Here is a 27,799-nt window from a genome sequence, read left to right on the forward strand (position 1 = left end):
ACGAGTTAACATGTCCAGATAGCGAGCACTCGTTACTGTACATGTTTGCAGATCACCGGCAGTAACCTCTTCAAAAAAGTAAGGGCCGAGGATGATCGTACTCGTTATACCACACCACACAGTCACTTTTTCCTCGTGTAATGGACGTGCAAGCACATCATGTGGATTATTGTCTGCCCAGTGCACACAATTTTTCGAATTCACGTTACCAATTAACGAGAAATGCTCCTCATCTGTCCACAGAATGCGTAAAGGCCAGCTGCTATCTTCATCGTACCGGATAAGGAATTGATTCGCGAAATCCAGCCGTAATTGATAGTCTCCCGCTTCCAACATCTGGACACGCTGGAATCGATACGGAAACATGTTTAGAACAGAGCGCAGAATCTTGCGGACAGTTGAATTCGGCAGATTCAGAACACGTGAAACACCGCGTGCACTTGCGGGACGAACTGTGCTTATCGTCTGATGAACTTCTGCAACAGCTTCCACGGGAACGGAAGGTCGTCCAGACAGAGGTCGATCGCATGTGCAACCAGTTTCTTCAAATTTATGAATCAAGTCCCGTACAGCTTTGACAGTGCACGGGCCTCGCCACAATCCATGGTTTCTGCGGTAAACACGCAATGTCTCTGCGGCATTTTGTCCATTCAGGTAATAAATCTTTACGATTTCCCCACGTTCTTTCCCTGAAAGCGGCATCTTGTTCGGAATGGCAGAAAGCAACATACGTGGCTCGCATTTCGCAGTGCCTTTTCTTTCACCTAGCGTGACGACGTCAGTCATGACTGTGTCTTACGTACAACCCGAAATTTGCATTTCTTGGTTTCTTCTTCTCGTTTTGTGGAGGACTAATCAGGCTGGGATCTCAGCCGAAGAAACGGTGTGACGAATGAAACGAACATTAATGCTCTGGTGCACGACAAAGTCCTTTTTACTTTTTCCTTGCCTAGCTCCGGGGATTTTCGTGCTACAGGTGCCATTCCAACGCTATTTAGTGTTTTTCAGTATGGAGATCGCATTCCAATACAAAAAACTTGGTGTTGCCATTTGATATTTTCGAAATTTTCTCACTGTAACCGTAACTGTTTGAGTGACACTGTTGTTTTCCATATCATTCTTGAGCGCATACTTCAAAATACCTTATGCCAAAATTTCATTCAGTTTCTGTGAATGGTATGATAGTTAGGGGCCCATATGTCGGGATAGTTTTTTTATAATCACCCTGTGTATATATATAAAACAACCCCTTTTTTGGGGGGATGGGGTGGGGACAAAACTATAACCATGTTCCAAATTATAAAATCAAAAAAAAAAAAAATAAGCATAGTTTGACGATAAAGGTGTCAGAAGGATGCCTGTATTGCTCCTCTGTTATCACACTTATTACATTTCGCTTTTTTGCAAAATAGTCCGCTTTTTTTTTCGAACGATGGAAGAGAACTCCTTGATTTTACTCTGGCTTGAATGAAGCCTTCACGACTCTCGTTGTTGATACAGCAATAGATGCTTCAGTTACCGGTCGTACTCACCGTTCAACTGCTTGTGTGTGACACGGTAAAATTCGCATAGAAAAGCAGGTTCAGATAATTTTTGTGGGTCCATTTCCTGATTTTTTATAATAGGTGGTTCAGTCACTCGCACTTGATCACGTGCAGTTAGTTCCGAATAGTGCTTAGCAGAAAAGTTTATTTTCGGAACATGGAATGTACGGATTTCTGCTTCTGATAAAATCCTTCATTTCTAATTTTTAGAATTCTCTTGATTCTCAATTTTTTGCCCGTACTATTTCCGCAAGATATATCTGATCTGTACTTAAATCAGTGTTGTCACTGTCCATTATCGGAAGGTTATTAAAGATTGGTTTAAATATCACAATATATAGGTAATCTTTCACAATTTTCCAAACTTTTTCCGATATCACCTTGAAGCCCGTGTGGACTAATGGAACATCCATCAAGTTGCTTCACAAGATGCCTTAGAGGTAACACATTGAAGTGAAAAAGACAAATAAGCCATTGCAAGGGATGGCCTATTTCTTTCTCTATTAACTTGATAACACCATTTCTATAACCAGTGTTGGTAACAGTTCCGTCGCATCCGATCGCCATCAATTCCTTCCTATCAAAATCTCGCTTCAAAAAGTCTAGGATTGATGACTTTATATCCCTTGCTCTACTTCTTGGAGTTGTGTGACCGAGATAAATTGACTCGGGTTCCTGCAATAGTTATGTGTTCTTCACATATGGTTCTTCTATAGAAAGAATCACCTTCTTTGACATTAGCTAAGGTTTTGTCTTTTTTACAATCAAAATATATTCCTCGCACATTTTGTTCTAGGAATTTTATCTTGCAAAAGAACTCTCTGTGATGCTCCTTCACGCCTTATTTTGATCCGGTCTATTGTCATATTTGGCTTCTCTTTCGTCAATAATCCAACATCTTCCAGCACAGCATTCGCAATAATTGCAGCTGATCGATCAGACACATCTTCTATCACAAGCAAGAGCAACATTTGGTAATTTAGTTCTCATCTGTGAGGATGATGGTAGAACTTCAAAAGCAAATGAAGTACTTGCTTCAGCACAGATTGATGGACCAGCTTCAGGTACTGGTAGATGGAAATGCTAACTTCAACGGCAAACTGTGTTGTGGCTCATATAGATCACTTTCCTCAGAATCGTTGGATATAGATGAGTTTTCAGTGGTTGATGAACTAGTTTCCGCCGTTTCTTCTTGAGATGACTTCAAATGGGATACCATTTTCATTTTCCTTTGTTCATTGTTTTTCTTCATTATTAGGACATTTACTCGACCAATGGCCATCTTGCGTGTACTTTGATATTGCAAGAAATCTCGCTCTAAATTTGGGACCTTTCTCAACTTGTCACATTTAAACTCTTCAAAATCACATTTGCATGCAGCAATGTCGAACAATTTCCGTGCTTCCCACTGAAAAGATTCCAAGTTGAATTTGAAAGTTTGAGAATCTTTCCTTGCTTTCATATTTTTCTGAAGATTCTTGTATTTACAGTAAAAGTCTTTGAAAATTTTGCATATCCGTTGGTGAGAAACCGTAAGAATTGAATCGATTTTCCAAATATTTTTCTATCTTTGGCAGGATAATTTCAAGAATGTCTGCAATTGCTGGATCTTTTCTTGATTGTTGTGCCTTCATATTGCGTTGAGTCAGCAAATAACAAAGCATAACATCGCCATAGGTGGGCAAGACCCGAGAATCCAACTCTTTAGGATTTCCTAAAATGTCAATAAAAGCTTCTGGTCGTCATTTTGACTGCTATACACCCTCTCAGTTAAGGGGTAAGATTGCAGATGAATACTGGAAACAAGGGAAAAACATCCAGTTCACTTAACGAATCACGTGTTCATGGGAATAGGAAAGCCTCCTCCGCGGTGTCATGTTATAGAATTCCACACGTGCGTAAAATTTAGGGGCGATGAGGAACCTCAAGAAGTTTGAATTTTGGGGAAAAAAATTAGGAATGGTATTTCTTCACATAAAGGCATATTTTAAATTCTATTACAATAGCAATTTCGAAAATTTTTTTTTTCGTTCCACCCTAATGTATATATTGTGCTTTTTGCTAATTGTTCGTTTTCGTGTAATGCAGCTGTGTTGTTGAAACTACATAGCCAGATATTTTTTCTGGATATGAGGTTTCTGTATTAAAAACACATAGTTTTTAAGTTATTGTAATTTCCTGCTATAATTTGCACTTATAAATTTGCTTCTTTGAGGAAAGACCCCTACATTTCACACGTGCAATTTTTTTTTTTTAATTTGAGGCCCTCTAGTATGTAAACATAATGTGTGAAATACGGTGGATCCCGCTTATAGTCATGAAAAACATAAGCAGGAAAACGCTTTAAACGGAAAATCTAATGAGAATTAGAGTTGGATCCATGAAAACAAGTCGTAATAAGTGGGAAAACGTAAGTAGGAACATAATTAGGATCGACTGTAAATGCTACTATTTTCAGTTTATACAGAACAAGGTAGGAACTTCATCACAGCATTTTGATGGTGATTTGTATTACCACCCACTAATGAAGTCTTAAGGGGTTGTCAAGTTAAGTTGAAAGGGGGTGGTTATGTAATAAAGTTTTTTCTAAAAATAAAGTAAAAATTTTATCCTTGTAGCAGGTCAGTGAGCCATTTATTTAAAAAAAAAAACGTAAAATAATTTCATACGTTTAACTTGCAGATGTAAATTTTGTTACTTTGAGTAAGAAACGCCATTGTATAGTCAGCAGCTGTGAATAATTTATATAGTTTACATGCGTAAATTTCATTCATCCATAATGAGGAGTAGAAGGGATTATTTATCATGGTTTGTGTAGAAAAAATTGGAATTTTTCTATTGCCATCTATAAATCATTAAAAAATTACTTTCACAGACTATATTTCAAATTTATATTCCTATCTCTCAGAGATAAAAGCTGCAGATATGACACAGCGGTATATAATCTGTGCTTAGAGTTTCCTGTTTTCTAGCGTATTGAATTTTCCTATGTATAATCCGCAAATTATGTTTAAAAAAAAAATTCTTGTTCCAAAAATGTCAGAAGAAAAAAGCTGTAGGTAATGTAAAACAGCATATAAACCACACTAAGGAATTCACATGCTTTTTCAACAATTCCCCACAGGTTATCAATTACAAATTGCTGGCACTTGTCAAATGTTTATTGTATAATTGTGAAATGAAAACATTGAAACACTTCCTCTTAATAGTATTGGCCAATATTTGGTATAAATTCCTCTGGAAAGAAAATGGGGGGGGGGGACATGTGAATTGTAATGAACTTTAGTCATCTTAATAAGTAGTAATATATAAGCAGTAAGCTCTATATACAGTCAAATCCTTTTATAACGAACTCTTAGAGACCGGAGAAATCACTTCATTATAACAATTTCATTATACAAGATATACGGAAGACTGGATGTTGTGAAGATATTTAGTATTTAAGATGTTAATTTTTTAAGGAAGGAAAAAACTCATCTCTGCCTCTACCGGGAGTCGAACCCGGGTCCCTCGATTGCCGGACGAGTGCTCTGACCACTAAGCTACAGAGGAGATAGAGATTTTCCTTCGCTAGAGCGTATATATAGAGCGTTATCGAGGGACCCGGGTTCGACTCCCGGTAGAGGCAGAGATGAGTTTTTTCCTTCCTTAAAAAATTAACATCTTAAATACTAAATATCTTCACAACATCCAGTCTTCCGTATATCTTGTATTAACAAGTGGAGAGCGACATTCATGTCATATATATAGCCCTCTGGTGGCTCGTCGTCTATGAGCTATTAGCTGATCGGTTTCACCGTCCATTGCACGGTTCCGTTCGGCATATATACGCTCTAGCGAAGGAAAATCTCTATCTCCTCTGTAGCTTAGTGGTCAGAGCACTCGTCCGGCAATCGAGGGACCCGGGTTCGACTCCCGGTAGAGGCAGAGATGAGTTTTTTCCTTCCTTAAAAAATTAACATCTTAAATACTAAATATCTTCACAACATCCAGTCTTCCGTATATCTTGTATTAACAAGTGGAGAGCGACATTCATGTCATATATATAGCCCTCTGGTGGCTCGTCGTCTATGAGCTATTAGCTGATCGGTTTCACCGTCCATTGCACGGTTCCGTTCGGCATATATACGCTCTAGCGAAGGAAAATCTCTATCTCCTCTGTAGCTTAGTGGTCAGAGCACTCGTCCGGCAATCGAGGGACCCGGGTTCGACTCCCGGTAGAGGCAGAGATGAGTTTTTTCCTTCCTTAAAAAATTAACATCTTAAATACTAAATATCTTCACAACATCCAGTCTTCCGTATATCTTGTATTAACAAGTGGAGAGCGACATTCATGTCATATATATAGCCCTCTGGTGGCTCGTCGTCTATGAGCTATTAGCTGATCGGTTTCACCGTCCATTGCACGGTTCCGTTCGGCATATATACGCTCTAGCGAAGGAAAATCTCTATCTCCTCTGTAGCTTAGTGGTCAGAGCACTCGTCCGGCAATCGAGGGACCCGGGTTCGACTCCCGGTAGAGGCAGAGATGAGTTTTTTCCTTCCTTAAAAAATTAACATCTTAAATACTAAATATCTTCACAACATCCAGTCTTCCGTATATCTTGTATTAACAAGTGGAGAGCGACATTCATGTCATATATATAGCCCTCTGGTGGCTCGTCGTCTATGAGCTATTAGCTGATCGGTTTCACCGTCCATTGCACGGTTCCGTTCGGCATATATACGCTCTAGCGAAGGAAAATCTCTATCTCCTCTGTAGCTTAGTGGTCAGAGCACTCGTCCGGCAATCGAGGGACCCGGGTTCGACTCCCGGTAGAGGCAGAGATGAGTTTTTTCCTTCCTTAAAAAATTAACATCTTAAATACTAAATATCTTCACAACATCCAGTCTTCCGTATATCTTGTATTAACAAGTGGAGAGCGACATTCATGTCATAATTTCATTATAAATGAATTCCAGGTCTTTACATTGTTATGTAAACTTATCTGGGGATTGGAAAAGTGTTCGTTAAAATTAGATTTTCGCTACAACAGTGTTTGTTAAAACAGGATTAGACTATATATATATAGTCCAACTTACATAAAGCTATGTTACTTTTGCATCTAAAGTTATACGAATCAAAGAAAACTCAGTTACGAGATATCAATTTCATGCATATGACAAATCCTTCAAAGCACCCATCCAAGTGCCATCTAGATGGCACTTGGATGGGTGCTTTGAAGGATTTGTCATATGCATGAAATTGATATCTCGTAACTGAGTTTTCTTTGATTCGTATAACTTTAGATGCAAAAGTAACATAGCTTTATGTAAGTCATGCGACAGTCAATGTGTTTAACTGAAACATGATTGAATTTTTTTGTATTGCTTTCTTGATGGATTGAAAATTTGTTGATGTTACTAGGAATAATTATAAGGTGAAGTATAAAATAATCTGCTTTTTTGTCAGTTTGTTTCCACAAATGTAGGGGTTGATGAACAGAACCATTACTAATCTGCAGAGAGCATATTATATTGTTGATCAATTGCTGGCTTGGCTTACCATTGCCTTGAAATTTCCAAGTCTAGGCCAGTGGTGGAAATTCATCTACTTCTGATTTTGTGCATCTTTAAACTTTGACTTGTGCATTTCATAGCTGACAAGTCTCCCGGATTTCTATTCTATCCCTCAGACCCCTTAAAAATTCTTATATCTCCCGAATTTCATCCGTGATTGTAAAAAATCCCTACATTGGGGAAAAAATTATTCCCCAAGAATTTAATCGGAAAAAAAACCCCCTACTTTGTAAGCGTTGTCGCAATTTTGTCACATCACAAAAAAAAAATTCATTTTTTGGGAGAAAACACAAAATTCGCCAATCAGCAAGTGTCAATCCGGGCTTTTGAAATCCAAAATTGGCATGATTTCGTGTTCTGCTTTATACGTGCCGCTGTGGTGGTCGAGTGGTTATAGTGCCGGACTCGTGATGCGAGGATCCGGGTTCGAACCCCACAGTGGTGGTCGGCTGAAGTTGGTTTTCTGCGGTTCCCAACTTCAAGGCGCAAATGCGAGCCGATCTCCCCGTTAAAAAGTCTCGCCACAGAGAGCAACAGTCCTACAACGATAAATCATTCAACCATAACACTTCACTCATAGTTAGTAAAACTGGGGGCAGATGACAGCACTACTCATAACAAGCATTACACAGAAACAAACTTTACGTCAGGTTGCACTACACGTACACACACATTCCCGCATGTACCGATTCGTTGGGGGGGGGGGTGTAGCAGTAGTAGGTAGGGCTCGGGGATCCATGATGTTCTTAAGTCAGCCACCTCGTTGGGCAATTTGCCTGTTGTGGCGTTGTATTTGTATTTGTATTGTATTTGTATAACGTTTTGGGCCTGACAGAGATTTTTTTGGTTTGCAAGATATGATTTTTGAGAGGTAATTTAAATCCAAGGACTTTAACCTACTGGTTGGCCATGATTGGCGATGGCTTGCACGGTGTCAGTTTTTGCAACGGGAAAATATCCCTAAAATGTTTTAAAGATCCCTTTTACATATATTTCTGTACGGACTTTGGATCAGCGTGAAAACCTCCCGAATACTAATTCTCCAAAGTTGGCATGTATGGCATTTTCTCAAGTGGTAGACCCTATCCCTGTGTTGTAATCCTATTATGAATTTCAGTTTTTGGGACACTTTTTGACCAGAGCAATCAGACCACTGTATTTTGTTCATACTTGGTGTAAACTGCTTGAAGGGAAGAGACTAATCTTAAGAAAGTGGGACAATTGCCCCTTCCCAAGAATTTGAGAGCAAAAAAAAAAAATGTAAAAATATTGGTTCACATAAAATGCAGGATGCATGATCACTGGATAGAATTTACTTCCAACAGATCTCCCACTGATCTATGCTTGGCGTCTGTACCCGAGTGCTGGCAGAGCTGTGATATTTACAATTAAACAGAAGGAAGAAAAATGATAATAATGCCATATTTTGATAACAAAATTTGACTAAGCAGTGCATAGAAGGCAGTGACAAACCTTAAAATATGTTATAGCAAAAGTGCAGATAATGTTTTACCTCCTTTTATGGTATGTTACCATCACCAATATCAGTTTTTAATTTTAAAAAATCTAATCGTTTATCCTTCATCTTTAACATAAAAAAAATATTTAATTTTGCTTTTATAATAACGTGATCCTCACGCATTCCCAAGGGATCAGCATGATCCGTCCAGGGCATTGTATGTTGAAGGTTTGCTTTCAAATTTTCCTTTTGACAGTTCATTGAGAGAGATGAAAAATCTTTGCCTGATAATATTTTAAAATCTAAATTTAACAGAACCTACCTTCTGTATCCTTTTAAAAAGTTTGAAATTGCATTACCATGTAAATAGAAAATGATGAGGTGTAAAATCGAAGGTTAATTTTGTTGTGCTATTAATTTGTCTTTGTTTTTCATTTTGTTTTATTTAGCCTCATGGTAACATAAACAGGAGGAGTCAACCTGGAAAAGATAAACAAAAAAAAGTCACATCATTTTCCAGCTCCTTGACTCATGCTGTTAAACTACATGAAGCAGATAATGCTTGGAGGCCACAATATAAACAAGATTCTGACATAGGGGAAGCTACCAGGACTGAGGTAAATGGTCAATTTTGTATGCAGAAATACAGTTGCACTAGTCTGTCTTGAAATTGTCTATATCAAACATATTTTCCTGTACTTTTCGTCCTAATTTGAGACGTTTTTTCACGTTTATAATTCCCCCCAACCTCTTTTTAATCTTAATTTTTTAAATACAAATGTTCAGTTGTGGCCATATCTTGAGAGTAAAGAAAAACTTTTTACAGCATTGGTGTTCTTGATATCCTAAACTAGTTTTGACCAGAGCACGCGATTTTCCAACATCGTATCTAAAACCTTGCCAACTTAAATTTTGACGAACGTATGGAAAGACAATTTTCTTCAAAGTTTGGGACCTTGATCTGAATTGGTCCTCTGATCAAGGAATCAAATTCAGAATTTGAGGGATTGAAGGTGAATGACCCGGATCTGAGCTTTAAAAAATTATCCAGAAAAATTAAGACACTAAAATAAAAAATGATGGGAATACTTTTGCAAGTGGAATGTAGTGTATATTTTACTCATGTTAGGGATTTGCAGACACCTCCTGAACATCTGGGAAAACCCTTATTTACACTCTTATTTGATTCAAGAGGTTCTGCTGTATCTCATTACAATTTTTCTGTTGTATGTTTTATGGATTTACTTAGTATAATTTGTATTGTTATATGGTATTTCACTTAAAATGATGTTTCGATCAAACCTGTTCAAATAATGATAAAAATATTTTCTAGTAGAGGCATGAACTGATGTGATACGAATCACTTTGAGTAAAACAATTTCATCATTCGAAATTGCTATGGCAGGATGAAGTTATTTAAAAAAACGTACAGGAATAGGATATTATTGTTTTCAAATCAAGGTGACCACTCAGCTTTACATCAGTTCTTGACATATTGAAACATATACGCGTTCGGCACATATACGCTCTAGCGAAAGAAAATCTCTATCTCCTCTGTAGCTTAGTGGTCAGAGCACTCGTCCGGCAATCGAGGGACCCGGGTTCGACTCCCGGTAGAGGCAGAGATGAGTTTTAAAATATATATATATATATTAACATCTCAAATTATAAATATCTTCACAACATCCAGTCTTTTGTATATTGAAACATATTTAGGTGCCAGTAAAATTTCTTGGAGATAAGCAATTTTTCTCCTAGAAAAATTATCCAAAATACAATGATTTCTCGGCTGACTAACAAATGCCTCAGCTCACAATTTTTTTTAGTCCCCCCCCCCATGGTTTTCCAGCCTCTACTAACAAACATTTATGTTTATGCTTATGCGGATGCGCATGCAAACTTAACACAGCCCCGTTATAAGCTGTAATTTATCACCACTTTACTGTGCTCAATCAAAACATGTCCATCTTGGCATCTGTTTTGAAATGCATTTCCATCTCGCTTTCAGAAAGCTTTTGAAGCATTTCATATACAATGAAAGATTGAGCTAATGTTGGCTTTCCCGTATGCTTGATGCCAGTTCCCATTAATACTTTTAAGCCAGTAATCTTAACCTTCCCCCCATTGCGTTGTGTAACTTCCTACAGAACTTGAGGTCTCCTTCTCTAGTGAAGAGCAACCTTGTATAACAACTGCATAACCCAGGGTTAAACATATTCTAAACTAATTAGAATTTATTGAGAGACTTGAAAATAAATACGTATAATCCCATTTAAATTTACATTGAATTTATTTACATTATTATGATGATTCATTACAGATTACATGCACATTAACGATTAACTTTTACAGAGATGTGGGGGACTGATTATATTAAAAACATGACAATAAGCGAGGATGACTTACCCCATTCAGGCTTTTCGTCCACCCATCCTTCGACTTCATCCTTCTGTCCTAAGATTCCGACTCCCTATCCCTCTGATCTAACTCAAAAACTCTACTCCTCTCTCTGTTAAAATCTCTTTATATTTTTAATGATAATTTCAACTCCGCCTTTTTTCGCTATTTCAAGACTTTCCATTCGCTCATCTTGAAATTCTCTTTTCCCGTCTGAACCACTTTTTAGTATTAAACATAATTTCATTGGCTCATCTCCTTCTCTGGGAAAATCTCACATTCCCATAACCTTTGACCCTACCATTTAATTTAGATCCGCTCCACGTCCATAGAAACCGTCTAGACGCACATTCCTTCGTAAATCAATGCATTCGACCAGCGACAAAGATTAGCCTTATCTTATTTTTCATAAGATTTCCAGTGCCACGGTCTTCAGCTTGACACGAATATTATTTTACCCACCCAACGTTCTCAACTAGGGTCCCGTTTTATTACATTTTCTCATTATCTCCGACTACATACAACTGCATTCCAAAATATAGCTTTTCCCATAAATTCAACAGTCTGTCTCCTAGGAATAAACTTTCCCATCACATGCGATTCACTATTACCCAAAATTTTGCCTCCTGACCTACATTCTTATACTATCGTAGGTTTCTTTTACCTTCACTGTGTAACCTCTTACTTTTCGTTCTTTTTCTGTTCATTTTCCCATGCTATCACTACTACTACTATATAATACTAGCTATAATACCCGGCGTTGCCCGGGTTTTCTTCAATGAGGCTTTATGAACCACGTGATATCTCCCTCTTTCTTTGAGGGACATGCAAACCGTGTCTAAAGATAACCAATATGGCGACGTCCTGCGCGACTCATGAAATAAATAAATCTAAATTTAAAGAAACATAGAAATGAATAGTCCCTCCCCGCCTTTTTTTTATGGGTGCTAGGTATTTCGATTCCCTCCCCCTGAACTTCAAGTTATCCATCTCTGCCTGTTTCAGCATCCAAAAATGCTTAATTAAAGCTGTGGAATTTTTTCGATGCACTTTACGGGGCCCATAACTAATTTTAAAAACATCCTAAACTATGTGAATTTATGCAAATAAATATCAAAAGACAATACGGAGACATTAATTTTCATGCTTGAGAAGATATAAATAAAAAGTTGAAATCAATGTTATTGCATGGATATCCAACTCAAAAGTAGATCCGGCTAATTACTTCATACTTAATTTTCTGGGCTTCGTATCTCCAAGCGAATTCAATATTTCAAAAATCGAGAATTCAATTTAATTTTTGAAATTATTGATGTGGCAGGAAACCCCCCCCCCCCCACTAAATTTCCGTATTTATGCAGCTAAATCGACAATTTTAGCACTGATTTCTATGAGGATCACCCTTTTCCTGACTTTCAAAGCGATGCTGATGATGATTATGACGTCTATTCAAAAAGCCTCATTACTGAGAGTATATTGAAAATGTGGCAAACCATTATAAAGGCATAAACTATTATACATATACTAACAGGATTAAAGAAGTGACAAACCGTTGTAAAGGCATATACACGTCTGAAACGCATTGCTAGGGAACCACGGTAACCAAAGTAAACGTTCGGAAAGTGATTGTTGAGGCCCAAAAACCATTGTTGCCGGACAGTTTTTTGCCCATTTGGGGCATTTGCCCTGGTCTGACGAAATTTTAAAGTAGCCTATCGTTCAAGTCGGGTCCCATTTGGTATATATGCAAAATTTGGTGACGATCGATCTAAAATTGTAGATTTGTATAGAGAACGTACACACACACAGACGCACACACAGAAAATCAATTTTATATATATAGATCTATAAACTATTTCAATTTTCTCTAACTACCATCAATTAACTCATCTCGTTAAGATTAGCTATCTTTAATTAACTCATCAAGTTAACACTAAGAAGAAAAACGAATTCATTGAAAAAAAGAAGCCTAGACTTAGATCTTTTCACTATACATGGTGAGACTCAGCAAGCATACATAAACGGTTTCTTCTGGGAGCTTCTAATCCATTCGCATGCATTAATTCAAAGAAATGAGTTGATCACATGGCGTATGGGGATACCTATATACCGTGTGAAATAAAAAGATCAGCAGTTTCTTATAATCCTTTAAATTCGTTCATCTAGTTATGAAACTGTTCATTTCAGCCTTTGGTCAGTTTGTCTTTTTTCTTATTGTTTTATTCAAACTTTAAATTCTTGGGTCGACATCTGGAACAAATTAAAAATTTTCCATAGAAACCTATCAGGAATTATGTTTGGTGGGCAATTCAGTCTGAACGACGGAAGTTCATGATCACAGTTCGTGAATCAATCAGCACACCAATGACGAAGCACACGCTATTAGTGGAAAGATCACGAGGCATCAGAAGTTAGTAGATGGGAAGGCGACATACAGAAGATGATTTCATCACGCGAGGAAGATGACGGCCATCACTTTCCGGTGTAAGCTCCTTTGAGGATCCTTCAACAACATACTGCGGACATGCGGACGTAAATCACATTACGACGACCATCGCTCACATCGAACACTTTGTTCGATTAGTAATATACGAACTCCTCGAAGAACTAGACGAGAAAAATCATCATTACGAGACAATGACTACCCGGACTAGCCAGAGTAGTTTTAAGCACAGAGTAGGATTAGTTACACATATTAACACAACAACATAAGATGTTAGCCAATTATCGTGAAGAGCCTCCCTGCTCGACACTCGAAGCCACTCCTAGCACAGCTGGATGTGATGGTGATGTCTTGCCGGACTAATTATAGTGGAGGTGAACAGGTTTATTCTTGGTCGCATCGCGAGGATCCGGGTTCGAACCCCACCGTCACCATAGTGGTGGTCGGCTGAAGTTGGTTTCCTGTGGTTCCCAACTTCGAGGCGCAAATGCGAGCCGATCTCCCCGTTAAAAACGCTCGCAACAGAGAGCAACAGTCCTAAAAACAGTACAAATATCCAGTCACTACACATTACTCACTTCACTTCTGAGATATAGATGGCAGCACTGAAAAATCATACACAACACTAGATACGCACTCAGACTGTTAGGTACACGCACTTACACTTCCGGCACAACCCACTAGGTAGTAAATTGCCTATGGCAATAGACCTGAGTTGTGCTCGGTTTTGGAAAAAAAAAAAAAAAAAAAAGGTTTATTCTTGGATGAATCGTCGTAAGGCAGGCATTCGGCGTAGGAAGAAATTGGTGATGTCATTCAGACGATTTGCATACGGGCATGTAGCGTTATGTTCAGCATCATTACGTTTTTGGTGGCAACAGTCACAACAAGGTGGAGGAAAAAAGTTGATCAGGCTCTCCCCACATTGTTTACATGGCTATTTTATTATGAGATCATGAAACTATTAAGACAAACAGATGCCCGCTGTTACCTCCGCCCGTGAGATAAGGTATTTAATAATACTAAATATTTTCACCATACATCTACTCTGTAATATAAAATCACAAACTCGGAAAGGGCCTGTTTCTAAGCAACCGAAATTAGTGACGATTTTATATTACAGAATTGAGTGACGGAAATCTGTTACGTTTTTATGTTACGGAAGTCGGTTACGATTTTGGGTCGAGTTTTCATTTAACTCCTGAGGACATCGGGAACCGCTTGACCTGTAGGGATCAAGTTTTGTGCATGTACCCAGAGGTATGTATACATCACCAACACACAGGGTTCGGGTACCCAGGGCGGGGCATTGGACAGATCTATTTATGGGGAAATTGACAGGTTTCATTTTGAGTCGAGGATGAATACTTGCTTCTCATTGCGCATTGTGCTGCATTGCTTATTTTGGCACTGCAAAAATAATGGAGCATTACTGATTGCGGTGCATTGCATATTGTAGTGCAGTGATTCCCAACGTGGGCGTTAATGCCCCCTTGGGGGCGATGGAAAGTTCTAGGGGGCTATAGAAGCTACGAGTATAACATAGGATCCTATGGGTTAGATTGCGTTGGGGGGCGATGTGAGAAAACAATTTCTGAAGAAGGGGGCGATGGGACAAAAAACATCGCGTGCTGTATTGCTCGTTGTAATGCAGCGTTTGATGTGTATTGTGGTGCGTACTACAGTGCTTTTTAGGGCTTTGCTTATTGCGATGCATGCATTGCTTATTTGTGATGTACAATATTACTGACAACACACATTACTACATTACTGATTGTGATGCTTTACTTGTTGTAGTGCACTGAGTGCTGTATTGCTTATTGTAATGCAGTGCTTATTGCTTATTGTAATGCAGTGCTTATTGCTTATTGTAATGCAGTGCTTATTGCTTATTGTAATGCAGTGCTTATTGCTTATTGTAATGCAGTGCTTATTGCTTATTGTAATGCAGTGCTTATTGCTTATTGTAATGCAGTGCTTATTGCTTATTGTAATGCAGTGCTTATTGCTTATTGTAATGCAGTGCTTATGGCTTATTATGGCTCATTGCGTATTATGGTGCTTTGTTTAGTGCGATGCATCGCGTATTGTGCGGTATTGCGGTACATGATATATTGAGCTGCATTGCTTATTGTGGTGCACTGTAAATATTGGCCAATTGCGCATTGTTATGCATCACGTATTTTAGTGAATCCCATGCAATATTGCTTATCCTAATGCAGTGCTTATGGTGTACTGTGGTTCATTGCGTATTGTGGTGCACTACATATTGTGATGTATTGCTTATTGTGCTGTATTGCCGATGGGGGTAAATTACTTATTGTGGTGTATTGTGTATTGTGCTTAATGTGGTGCACTGCTTATTGCGGTGCTTTGAATATGGTGGTACACTAATTATTGTGCTGTATTGCCTATGGTGGTGCATTGCTTATTGTGCTGTATTGCCGATGGTGGTGCATTAGGTATTGTCCTGTATTGCTTAATGTGGTGCCCTGAATATAGTGGTGCATTGTTTTTTGTGGTTCACTTAATATAAGGCTGCACTACTTATTGTGCTGCATTGCCTAAAATGGTGCATTGCTTATTGCACCGAATAACCGATGGCGCATTGCGTATTGGGCTGTATTGCTTATTGTGGTGCACTGCAAATAGTTGTTGTAAGGTTCAGCCGAAAAGAGGTTGGGAAAAGGCCGAGGAGAAACAGGAGTCGCGAGAGAGAGAAACGAGAACGAGTTGAGACATTCGAAAAAGAGAGTGAGTGAAAAAGTTTGGACCGAAGAGACAGGACGGTTTCGTGGAGGTGTTGGATAATAAATTAAATAAAGTGTTGTTTTCTTCCTTTTGGGAGTCTAGAATCCAGTTATTTCGCCCTGGAATCGTAGTGGAGGTACAGCCGAGGACCTACGACCGATAAGAAGAAGAGGGGAACTTTACTGGCGCAGTCGACAGGATGAGGTCGTAGCTTCAACGACTCAAGATTGCGAGCTGAATTCGAAGAAGAGTGTCCTAGCGACGGTGGAACCACCCGGTTCGTATAGAAGGATAGTAGCAGCGTCAAGCACCCACGCTGTGTTTTTTTTTCGTGAATTCAACCCGACAACCGGTGCTGAGAGGGGCAATCCTGCCCAGGCAAAAAGGAGCAAGTGTTGTACGGCGGTATCGAGACGATAAATAAAGATGGCGTATTTGGCAAAGGGGAACAAGGAGGATCTGGAGACCATGGCCGCCAACTTGGGAGTAGAAGTCCGACCGGAGTTCAACTTAATGCAACTAGTGAGTACCATACAGGAAAGTGAACTGTACAACGAAGCGACGTGCAGAGAGATGCTGAAAACGATCATAGGCAATAGGAAAGAAAGAGAAGAGATGGAGATGGAGCAGAGGCGTAGAGAGAAAGAGATGGAGGAGAGGCGTAGAGAGAAAGAGTTGGAGGAGCGGCGTAGAGAAAAGGAGATGGAACATGAACTCGAAAGACTGAGGATCGAGACAGGAGTCAGAAGAGAGGAGAATAATCAAGCTGGGCGCGGCAGAACCCCCAGCCGGGATTTCCAGAACATGATGCAGAAGTTCAGAATGGAAGAGGACATAAGTCTGTACCTGGTGCTGTTCGAGCGGCAAGCTCGTCGCGCGGCCCTGGCACGGGAAGATTGGTTAGCTGAGCTCTTGGGACTTCTTCCCTACGAGATGAACCAGTTAATTGCCCGCGAGCCGGAAGAGCAAGTACAGGACTATAATCAAGTTAAGGAATTGTTATTGCGGAGATTCAAACTCACCCCAGAGAAGTTCCGACAGATGTTTTCTTCGAGCCACAAGAATCAAGAGGGCACCTTTAGAGATTTCTACCACGAACTGTGTACCTATTTTGATGGATGGACGGAGGCTTTGGGGGTCACGACGTTTGAGCAACTAAGAGATTTAATCATCAGCGATCAAATGAAAAAACGCGTTCCAGCAGATTTTAAGGAACACTATCTGGACGAATGGAGTGATATGGTGTCACCAAGTGAGCTATCGGAGAAACTAGATAGATTCGATGATGTGAAGAGGACTCTGAAGACACCCTTTCCTACTGACAGGACGAGAACCCCAAGACCGGTTCATCAAAATCCGAGATGGAAAGCCAACGGAAACCAGAGGCTTCAGGGTGAGTCCTGCCCACCTAAGGCGACGATGGGTTCGAATTCTAGAGAGAGAGCTGCAGTCACTTGTTACGCGTGTGGAGCAGAAGGCCATATAGCAAGGTTTTGTTCTGCAAGAGGCCAGCAGGAGCCATTGAGTCGGGCCCAGGTGAACTCTGTCCAGACAGAAGAGGGGGACACGATTGAAGAAACCACAGTTCTAACAGCACATATCACGGTGCCGGCAGCTGGTGTTGGTGCGGACATTGACACACCGCAGACCGTGAGTTTGAAATGTGGTCAGAAGACAATAAGAGGCGTAGTTGATTCTGGGACCCAGATCTCAGTCGTTAGATCTGATTTGGTTGAGATCGACGACAGTGAAGGCGAGGGGAGAATAAGGATCAAGACCGCATTTGGCGAAAGTGAGATAGCCCCTCTCAAAATATGTATGATGAAGATCAGCGACGGCAAACACGGATACGTGCCAATTACTTGCGCAGTGTCGAGTCGCTTGATAAATGAAATGTTAATATGTCCGACGGCATACGACGCACTCTTGGAAAATGTACCAGTTCCAAGTCCGATCAATGAGCCGAGCCGTAGGGACGGTGTGTGTACTTCATCTGCCGATGGCAAACAGAAGGCCAACAACGGCAATAACAACGATTTTTGCATACCTAACGAAGAACTTGAAGAGAGGATCATATCCCAAGTCGAGAGCTACTTCACCAACTTCAACATCATGAAGAACAACTTTCTGCTGAAACAAATCCAGAGAAACAAGGAGGGCTACATCAGCCTGAGGTTGGTCTCATCTTTCAGGAAGGTTAAGACTCTGACCAAGGACTGGAGGGTCGTCCGGTACTGTCTCAGGAACTCGAACAAATTCCAAGTCCACGGAGGAGGCACTAAAGTGCGCTGTATTGTGCCCGTACCGGCTTGCGAGACCAGATGCGCTAAAATGACCCCGGTCTGCAACATGCCGTCCGAGGGAATGACACCCGAGTTAGTGTCGCAGTTTATATCAGAACACGGAGAAATCGTCGACGTGGCAGTCGTCAATCGAGGATCCAAGATACCATATGTCTGTACGAGGCGCTGTCCCTACGTCAACGGGAACATGGTGAAGAAGACGCTCGCCCTCGTCAAGTGCAAGACCAATCGGGACGCGTCCGCATCCGAGGGCAAGGCCTCGCAGCTCAAGGAGATGAACTCGAAACGATACGACGATGGTCATGCTGTCAACAGGAGGAGATCGGCAACGAACCAGTTCCCGGCTGGTCAGGAAACGTCCAAGCAATCGGACTGGCGATTGTTTTCGTGTCCATTTGCCAAAGGAATCAACAGAGCTACGAACCGGCAGTCGAAGACCGAGAAAACCAGAAGCCAACCGGCTAAATCTTCAATCGTCAACAACGGCGTACCCAGGAATCAGGGCAGGGAAAGGTCATCCTTCTCTTGTGCCGGTGGTGACCACCACCCCATAAAATCTTGGATGAACAACCGTTATTTGCCATTCAAGGGTGGTATGGCCGCCGCCAAAGTAGCTGCTACTGCACGGTACAACACTCGCCTACCGGATAGCGTCATGCGTTGGCCTGGGGGACCCGAAAGGGTGATACGCAAGATAATGCCGACGCCCTGTCACAGTAGCAGTGAGAAACCGAGTTACGCTCTTGAAGCATCATCATCATTTAAAAATGATGGATGTGCTTTTCGATGATGGGACGTGTAAGGTTCAGGAGAAAAGAGGTTGGAAAAAGGCCGAGGAGAAACAGGAGTCGCGAGAGAGAGAAACGAGAACGAGTTGAGACATTCGAAAAAGAGAGTGAGTGAAAAAGTTTGGACCGAAGAGACAGGACGGTTTCGTGGAGGTGTTGGATAATAAATTAAATAAAGTGTTGTTTTCTTCCTTTTGGGAGTCTAGAATCCAGTTATTTCGCCCTGGAATCGTAGTGGAGGTACAGCCGAGGACCTACGACCGATAAGAAGAAGAGGGGAACTTTACTGTTGTGCATTGCTGATTATAGTGCATCACTTGCTTATTGTGTTTCAGTGGTTATGGCGTATTGTGGCGCACTGCAAATAGTTGCATTGCTGATTATAGTGCATCACTTGCTTATTGTGTTTCAGTGGTTATGGCGTATTGTGGCGCTTATTGCGATGTATAGTGCTTTATTGCGCATTGAGCTGTATTGCTTATTATGGTGTGTGTTGTGTATTGTTATGCAGTACGTGTTGTAGTGCATCGCGTACTGTATTGCTTATTATAATGCAGTACGTATTGCGTATTGTGGTGTATTGCGTTTTGTGCTGCATTGCGTGATGTACCTACATCGTGTGCCGTATTGCTTATTATAATGTCGTGAGTACTGCTTATTGTGGTGTAGTACAATATGGTGAATGGGGTGCCTTGCGTATTGTTATGCTGATGCATAACAATACGCAAGGCACCCCATCAATGCAGTATGCGCATTGTATGGTACATTACGCATTGCGTGGTGCACCGCTGATTGCGTTGCATTGCGTATTGCGGTGCACCGCTGATTGTGGTGCATTGCGTATTGTATGCATTACGTAGTACATCGTGTTCCGTATCGCTTATTATAATGCCGTGCCTACTGCTTATTGTGCTGTAGGCCTTATTGTGGTGCACTGCAGTATGGTGCATTGCGTGTTGTTATGCATCACGTATTGTAGTGCATTGCATGCTGTATTGCTTATCCAGTGCTTATTCCGTTTTGTGGTACACTGCAATATGGTGCATTGCGTGTTGTTATGCATCACGTATTGTAGTGCATTGCATGCTGTATTGCTTATTATAATCCAGTGCTTATTCCGTTTTGTGGTACACTGCAATATGGTGCATTGCGTGTTGTTATGCATCACGTATTGTAGTGCATTGCATGCTGTATTGCTTATTATAATCCAGTGCTTATTCCGTTTTGTGGTACACTGCAATATGGTGCATTGCGTGTTGTTATGCATCACGTATTGTAGTGCATTGCATGCTGTATTGCTTATTATAATCCAGTGCTTATTCCGTTTTGTGGTACACTGCAATATGGTGCATTGTGTGTTGTTACGCATCACGTATTGTATTGCTTATTATAATGCAGTGCTTATTCCGTATTGTGGTGCATTATGTATTGTGCTGTATTGCTTATTGTAATGCATTGCGTATTGTAGTGTATTGCTTAATCTAATGCAGTGGTTATTGCTATTGTGTTGTATTGCTTATTGTGGTGCACTGTATTGTAGTGCATCGTGTGCTACATTGCTTATTGTAATGCATTGCGTATTGTAGTGCATCGTGTGCTACATTGCTTATTGTAATGCATTGCGTATTGTAGTGCATCGTGTGCTGTATTGCTTAATCTAATGCAGTGGGTATTGCTATTGTGCTGTATTACTTATTGTGGTCCACTGCAAATACAATGCTGATTTTAGTGCATCGCATGCTGTATTGCTTATTATAATGCAGTCCGATGCAGTCTGTATTGCGTATTGTGGTAAATTGCTTATTGCGATGCTTCGCTGATTGCAGTGCTGGTTCTTGATTTGTACTGTTATGCATTACGTACTATAGTGCATAACGTGCTGTTTTGCACTATTGTAATACATTATAATACACTTATTGTAATACAGTTCTTATTACGTATTGTGCTGTATTGTGTGCTGTACTGTGGTGCAATGGGTATTATTGTGCTTTGCTTGATGCGATACATCGCGTTTGCGTATTGTGGTGGATTGCATGCTATACTGTATTGCTTATTGTGGTGCACTGAAAATGGTGGTGCATTACTGATTGTAATGCATTGCGTATTGTAGTGCATCACGTGCTGTATTGTTTATTGCAACACAGTGCTTATTGCGTACTGTGATACATTGCATATTGTGATGTATTGCTTATTGTAATGCAGTGCTTACGATGTATTGTGGTACATATTATGGTACTTTGGCTATTGCGATGCATCGCGTATTGTGCTGTATTTTGTATTGTGGTGCATTCCTTACTTGGATGGTACACTATGGTACACTACCATGGTACACTACTTATTTTGCAGTATTGCTGATGTTAGTGCATTGCATATAGTGGTGCATTGCCGATGGTGGTACATTGTGTTTTGTGCTATATTTCTCATTGTGGTGAACTGCACATGGTGGTAGATTGAGTATTGTGCTTTATTGCCGATGATGGTGCTTTGCGTGTTGTCTTACACCGTATATAGTGAATCACTACTTAATTTGCTGTATTGCTGATATGGTGGTACATTGCATATAGTGGTGCATTACTTATTGTGCTGTATTGCCTATCGTGGCGTATCACGTATGTATTGCGATGCATCGAGTATTCTGTTGTATTTATGATGGCAGTGCATTGCTTATCGAAATCAGAATGGGAAACTGGCAATTGAATGACTATTTCGCAGGCATTCGCAGTGCCTGAGGAATATTCTGCTTTATAATTAAAGATGTGACAAGTAGTTAGCTCCATTGGAGGAGTTGGGGGAGAGGGTTGGACGCCGTAGGTGTCGGGGGGGGCTTTGCCCCCCTAGTATTTATATATATCAACACAATGAAAAGTGACATTATGCGTAAATAAGAAATATAAGAAAACAAATCTCGTGACGTGACCGGATCCTCTCCCGGGGACCACTTAGTGTTAATGAAACACGTGAGCCAGGCGCGTAGCCAGAAATTTCGTTCGGGGGGGAGGACCAAAGTGATAGAACAATAGATTTGGCCATCTTTTTTCAATTTTTCGGTCATTTTCTCACATTTCGGGGGGGGGAGGGACCAGACCCTCAAGTCCCCCCCCCTCGCTACGCCCTTGACGTGAGCCCCTATGGTGATATGCAGGATGTCTTAAAAGTATCATGGGCCCCCGGGCCAAGTGGTTTTTCAGAGGCCTTACCTGGTAAATCCTAGAAAATTTCAACCGGATCTCATTTTTGCGAGGCCTCTCTTCTCCTGAAGCCCCCGGGGCGAGCCCATGCATTAAGACGGCGCTGGTGATATGATACAATACATGGCTGGCAATTTTAAAATTTCAGCTCAAATAAATTATACAGTTTGTATTAATTCGTATGTTGTTTTTTTTTTCTCATGTAATTTTTCATTTCGATTTTTCAGGAACTTTACAAAAAGGTTCGGGGAATTCTGAATAAACTGACTCCTCAGAGATTTGACACGCTTGTCAAGCAAGTGAAGGATTTGGATATCAACAGCGAAGAAAGGCTGAGAGGTGTTACTGATTTGGTGCACAAAAAAGCTGTAGATGATACCCGTATTGATGTAAAAAAACCGAATTTTAGTGTTCTTTATGCACTCATGTGTAAACAGTTGGCAATGGTAAGATATTTTATTTAAATAAATGCGAAGTCTCTGATGAACTTTTTCGTTATAATGCACTTAATCGATTAATCGTTAATCTATTGCTTTTACAAGGGGACACCAGTGTCGATTGGTATGGGACAATTGTAGGTTATGGTGTCTCAGGGAACTTTTCTCTAATAGGGTTGTTAATAAATGGAATAGCTTACTCTCGGAGGTAGTAAGTTCTACCACAATTGACACGTTTATATGATAAACATGTTGGGGTAAATCGAGAAGATATATATATATATATATATACACACACACTGCTGGCCACCGTAAATGCAACACCCTGAAGAAAGCATGCAAATAATATGAAATTTACAACATGCATTGCAGTGAGATATGCAAATGATTAGAATTTCAGCGCAGACGCACATCACGCGCGCCTGTGGCGCCACTTCAAAGCGCTATTTAAGGCTTGGAGATTTCGACGATTTGAAGTACGGCAATTGTGTTTTTCTTGTGGTTTTTTCAAAAAAACGATCAATTATGCCTCGTAGAAAACAGCGATCATCTTTTGATCGAGTATCCGAGTTCGACAGAGGAAGGATAGTGGCCTACCGAGATTGTGGATTATCTTTCAGGGAAATCGGTAGTCGTGTTGGACGAAACCAAACAACTGTAATGCGGATATGTGATCGTTGGATGCAGGAGGGTACGACGGACCGACGTGTTCGATCGCATCCACCTCAGTGCACCACTTCACGTGATAACAGGCGTATTGTGCGTATGGCAGTGACGGATCGCTCAGCCACATCACGAACCATAGCACAGCACATTCAGTCTGTACCGCATCATCCAGTGTCTGCGCGTACCATTCGACGCCGTTTACAGCAGAGTGGTCTGTCCGCAAGACGTCCATTGCTTCGTCTACCCTTGACGCAGAACCACAGACGTCTCCGCCGCCAATGGTGCGATGAAAGAAGGATGTGGACGGCACAATGGAATGAAATTGTCTTTACTGACGAGCCACGCTTCTGTCTGCAACACCACGATGGTCGGCTTCGAGTCTGGAGACACCGTGGAGAGAGGATGCTGAACAGCTGCGTTATGCACCGCCACACTGGTCCTGCACCGGGTATTATGGTATGAGGCGGTATTGGATATCACTCTCGCACTCCTCTAGTACGCATTGCCGGTACTTTAAAAAGCCAGTGCTACATCTCCGAGGTGTTGGAGCCAGTTGTCCTTCCTTACCTTCAGGGCTTGCCCACAGCCATATTTCAACATGATAATGCGCGACCACACGTGGCACGCATTGTCCAAAGGCTCTTCGTCAATCGCCAGATTGAATTGCTTCCCTGGCCAGCTCGCTCTCCGGATCTTTCGCCGATAGAAAACATGTGGTCCATGGTTGCTCAACGATTGACCCAGATTACATCCCCAGCTGCCACACCAGATCAACTTTGGCAACGCGTGGAAGCTGCTTGGTCTGCTGTACCCCAAGAACACATCCAAAGTCTCTTTGAATCAATGCCGAGGCGTGTGGCAGCGGTGATCTCCAACAATGGCGGCTACTCTGGCTACTGATTTTGGCAGGAACCACACTTCACAGAAGTCTATAAATTTAATCATTTGATGCTTGGTTAACATGTTATCTACAAAATAAATATTGTTGCGATATCTCTTGTCTTTCTTGGTGTTGCAATTTGGGTGGCCAGCAGTGTATATCAAACAATCAAAATATGAATTCGACCAGTAAAAGATTAATCGTGATTTTGATTCATCTTTCAGTGATGATAAACACGCTGAAATTCCTCCTGGAAATTCGTTTGGTTTTGTTTCAGTACATTAGTCATGTATTGTTAACGGGCGGTGCTTTCAATATTGTTTCATTATTTCATTTCACCAACTTACAAAAGGTCTTGGTTACCCTACTTTTTTTTTATTTTTAATCGAGCACAACTCAGGTCTATCGCCATAGGCAATTTTCTACCTAGTGAGTTGTGCCAGAAGTGTAATTGTGTGTACCTAATAGTCTGAGTGCGTATCTAGTGTTGTGTATGATTTTTCAGTGCTGCCATCTATATCTCAGAAGTGAAGTGAGTGATGTGTCGTGACTGAATATTTGTACTGTTTGTAGGTCTGTTGCTCTCTGTGGCGAGACTTTTTAACGGGGAAATCGGCTCGCATTTGCGCCTCGAAGTTGGGAACCACAGAAAACCAACTTCAGCCGACCACCACTGTGGCGACGGTGGGTGGTTACCCTACTGCAACATTGAATCTAATCATCCCACTAATGTAAACATCCCAACTGCCATGATCGAATTAATTCATAAACTTACCAATAACCACAGGCCCGTGTGAATGACAAGTCCAAGGAAACGAAGATAAAATAGTTAATTAATCGTTAATAATTAGGCTACTCTAAATAGGGGCATAAATATACGATTTACAAATAGAAGTTAGGATAGGGGGACTCTTAACTTCTAACACCTGGTGCATTACATATTTTCAATTTACATGGAGAGTGATAAATGGTTCGTAAAGTCGGAAGTGTGACTTACCCCAAATCCGGTGAAGATCAACCTTTCTATTTCGTTTAAGCTCTTTACGCACATCTTGGACCTTTCTCGCGAATCCTAATATTTCCCGAGCTCACTCTCTCTCTCTCTATCTCTATCTCACTCTCTGTTTATAACCCTTTTCAGCTCTCCAACTCCATATATATATTTTTCTTTGGCTATCCGCCTACTCCTACCTATATTCCATAAACTTCATCTCATTCGCTAATTCCGATTTTCTTTCCTAAATTTTCTTTACCAAACTTCACTTTACATTATTGGCTAACATTTTCCTATGGACATGCGTTTCATTGGCTACTGCTATCCCTTTGGTTCGGTTGGCGTTCCTGCGGTAAACTATTCCCGGAATTCGCAAATCTCCTTTCATCTAATACTATCTGCTCTAACCCCGAACTTTATCACGCTTTTTCGTGTATACAAAATTCTGACCAGCTGCAAATATCATTGAAATATGAGCGCGGCCGCTGAATTTTATTACCATATTCTTCTTATACACTTACACCGATTTCTTTCATAATGTACTGCACCCTTTATACGATTCATTTTAGTTCCCATATTTATAGATCTGTTTATCGCTACTTTTTATACTACTTCTTCGATTCTGTATTCCTTACGTGCTATTCACCAAATTTATAGGTTTCTTTCATGATCCATATTCTTTGGGACTCTTAACTTCTAACACCTGGCTGGTTCGGCTTTGAAATACATAATTTCAAAGTCCATCCTTTCATATTAAATTTTTGTGCGTGAATCACGCTCGCATCTAGATGCGTATTAGCGAACACTTGGATGATGTATTACAGGGGTTTCTAACATAATTTAGAAACATATTAACATATTTGCGGAACCCTTAATAATTATAAGATTATTTTGCTGAATCCGTGATGATAATGAGGCTGCCGTCTCAAAAGCATCGTAGTCCCATTGGCAAAATGAAAAAGGGCTTAGGCATCACCTCTTGATTCACATATTTATTGTAGTAAATCATTGTGTCAGATCTTATCGTGGAGACCCCTATTCAAATGAGGTCCCCGTGCAGTACCCGGGTTGGGCTCGTGTGTCAACATGGCGCATATAGACATTTAGATTATAGGGACATATAGACATTTTTTTTTTCATCATCTGAAAAATCATTTGGTGAAAATATCTGCATTCTCCTGAAATATATAGATATAAGATATAGCACATGTTTGTTTTCATGAGTTAACCATATAACATAACCATATCATCGTTTACAAAATGATAACATAGTGGAACAAGTGAATACAAATAGGAAGATAGTTAACATAATGGGTAATAGAAATAGCATCCCTTGCGATATAAAAGATGCAGTAAAGTTTGTCCATGGTGCAAACCAATGACTCGGCGATACATGGTTCGCATAAAAGTCCAAAGTTGATAAGTTCGGGTGGAGAATTTCAAGATTGGGATTGTCCAAACAGAAAGTTAGGGGTTGACATGTATGAACTGTCCTTCCACATAAACACAGTTTATCGGATATGCACCTGGTTTCTGCTTTAAATTCCACTATTTGTTTCTCTGGTGTAGTTTCCAAATGTAGAGTAGTTGTCGCCACCGTGATGCGTTGAAAACTCACTGACACTATACCTTCAGCACACGAACTATAGGCGACAAAGGTCAATCGTGCTAAAAGGTTGCACGAGTAACAACCTTCTGCTGTAATTTATTCCGTATGGAATTTCGGGCACAATGTACGCCGTTCCATCACGATGTGGTAATCTTCGAATGACAGATGCACATTGACAGGTTTGCTGAACAACAATTCAGACATTAGCTGTTCATTTTCGTCGATATAAAAATAGTGGTATCCGATGGTGCGTGGTAATGTTGAGACTTTATTCTCGATCATTCTGTGGAGAGCTGACGTCACCATGTGACAATGTAGCACTTCTTCATAAGCGCTACACTATATACTGTTCTCATCGAAGATGAAAGAGTTCGTTAGCGAACTGTTAGCTTGGATTTGTCCAATAGCGTTGCCTTGAGGTACTCCTGCTGGAGCTGCATGTTAGGTATACGCCTCCTTTTGTTTTCCTACTCGCATTATGAGTGAATTTTGCATTAACTGGTTGGTTGGTCGTACGCGCCAAGAATATGAATTTTAACGCCTTTTGTCGTGGACATGGCATGATTGGTGACCGTCGCTTGAGATGACGCGTTCATGCTCTCTGTAATTTCCAAATCATAAAAACACGAGTATCCCGTGACGGCCCGTACTTCATAAGTCCTTAAATGATCAGGGACTAGGAAGGCTCTATAAAACAAACAACCTTGGGAGTCAATGATTGTGCATGTCGAGGAACCCGAATCCATCGCTATATATCTATTTATTCCTGGGTATTGTTTAG

At 40.6% G+C, this 27,799-nt stretch overlaps 1 protein-coding gene across 1 annotated transcript in view; it reads left to right on the plus strand.

The window, feature by feature from the left end:
- The window catches only part of LOC149076174 (eukaryotic translation initiation factor 4 gamma 3-like), a 111,727-nt gene that overhangs the window by 16,135 nt on the left and 67,793 nt on the right, over positions 1-27,799 (plus strand). Inside the window, exons 6-7 of the mRNA XM_089242194.1 lie at positions 9,012-9,179; positions 22,660-22,878. Of these exons, the coding sequence (XP_089098320.1) occupies positions 9,012-9,179; positions 22,660-22,878 (387 nt within the window). The remainder of the gene's footprint in view (positions 1-9,011; positions 9,180-22,659; positions 22,879-27,799) is intronic.

This window comes from Pholcus phalangioides, unplaced genomic scaffold, assembly GCF_987345545.1.
Source record: "Pholcus phalangioides strain wild (caught in Gottingen) unplaced genomic scaffold, Ppha-v1.0 ptg000015l_1, whole genome shotgun sequence".
NCBI classification, from domain to species: Eukaryota; Metazoa; Arthropoda; class Arachnida; order Araneae; family Pholcidae; genus Pholcus; species Pholcus phalangioides.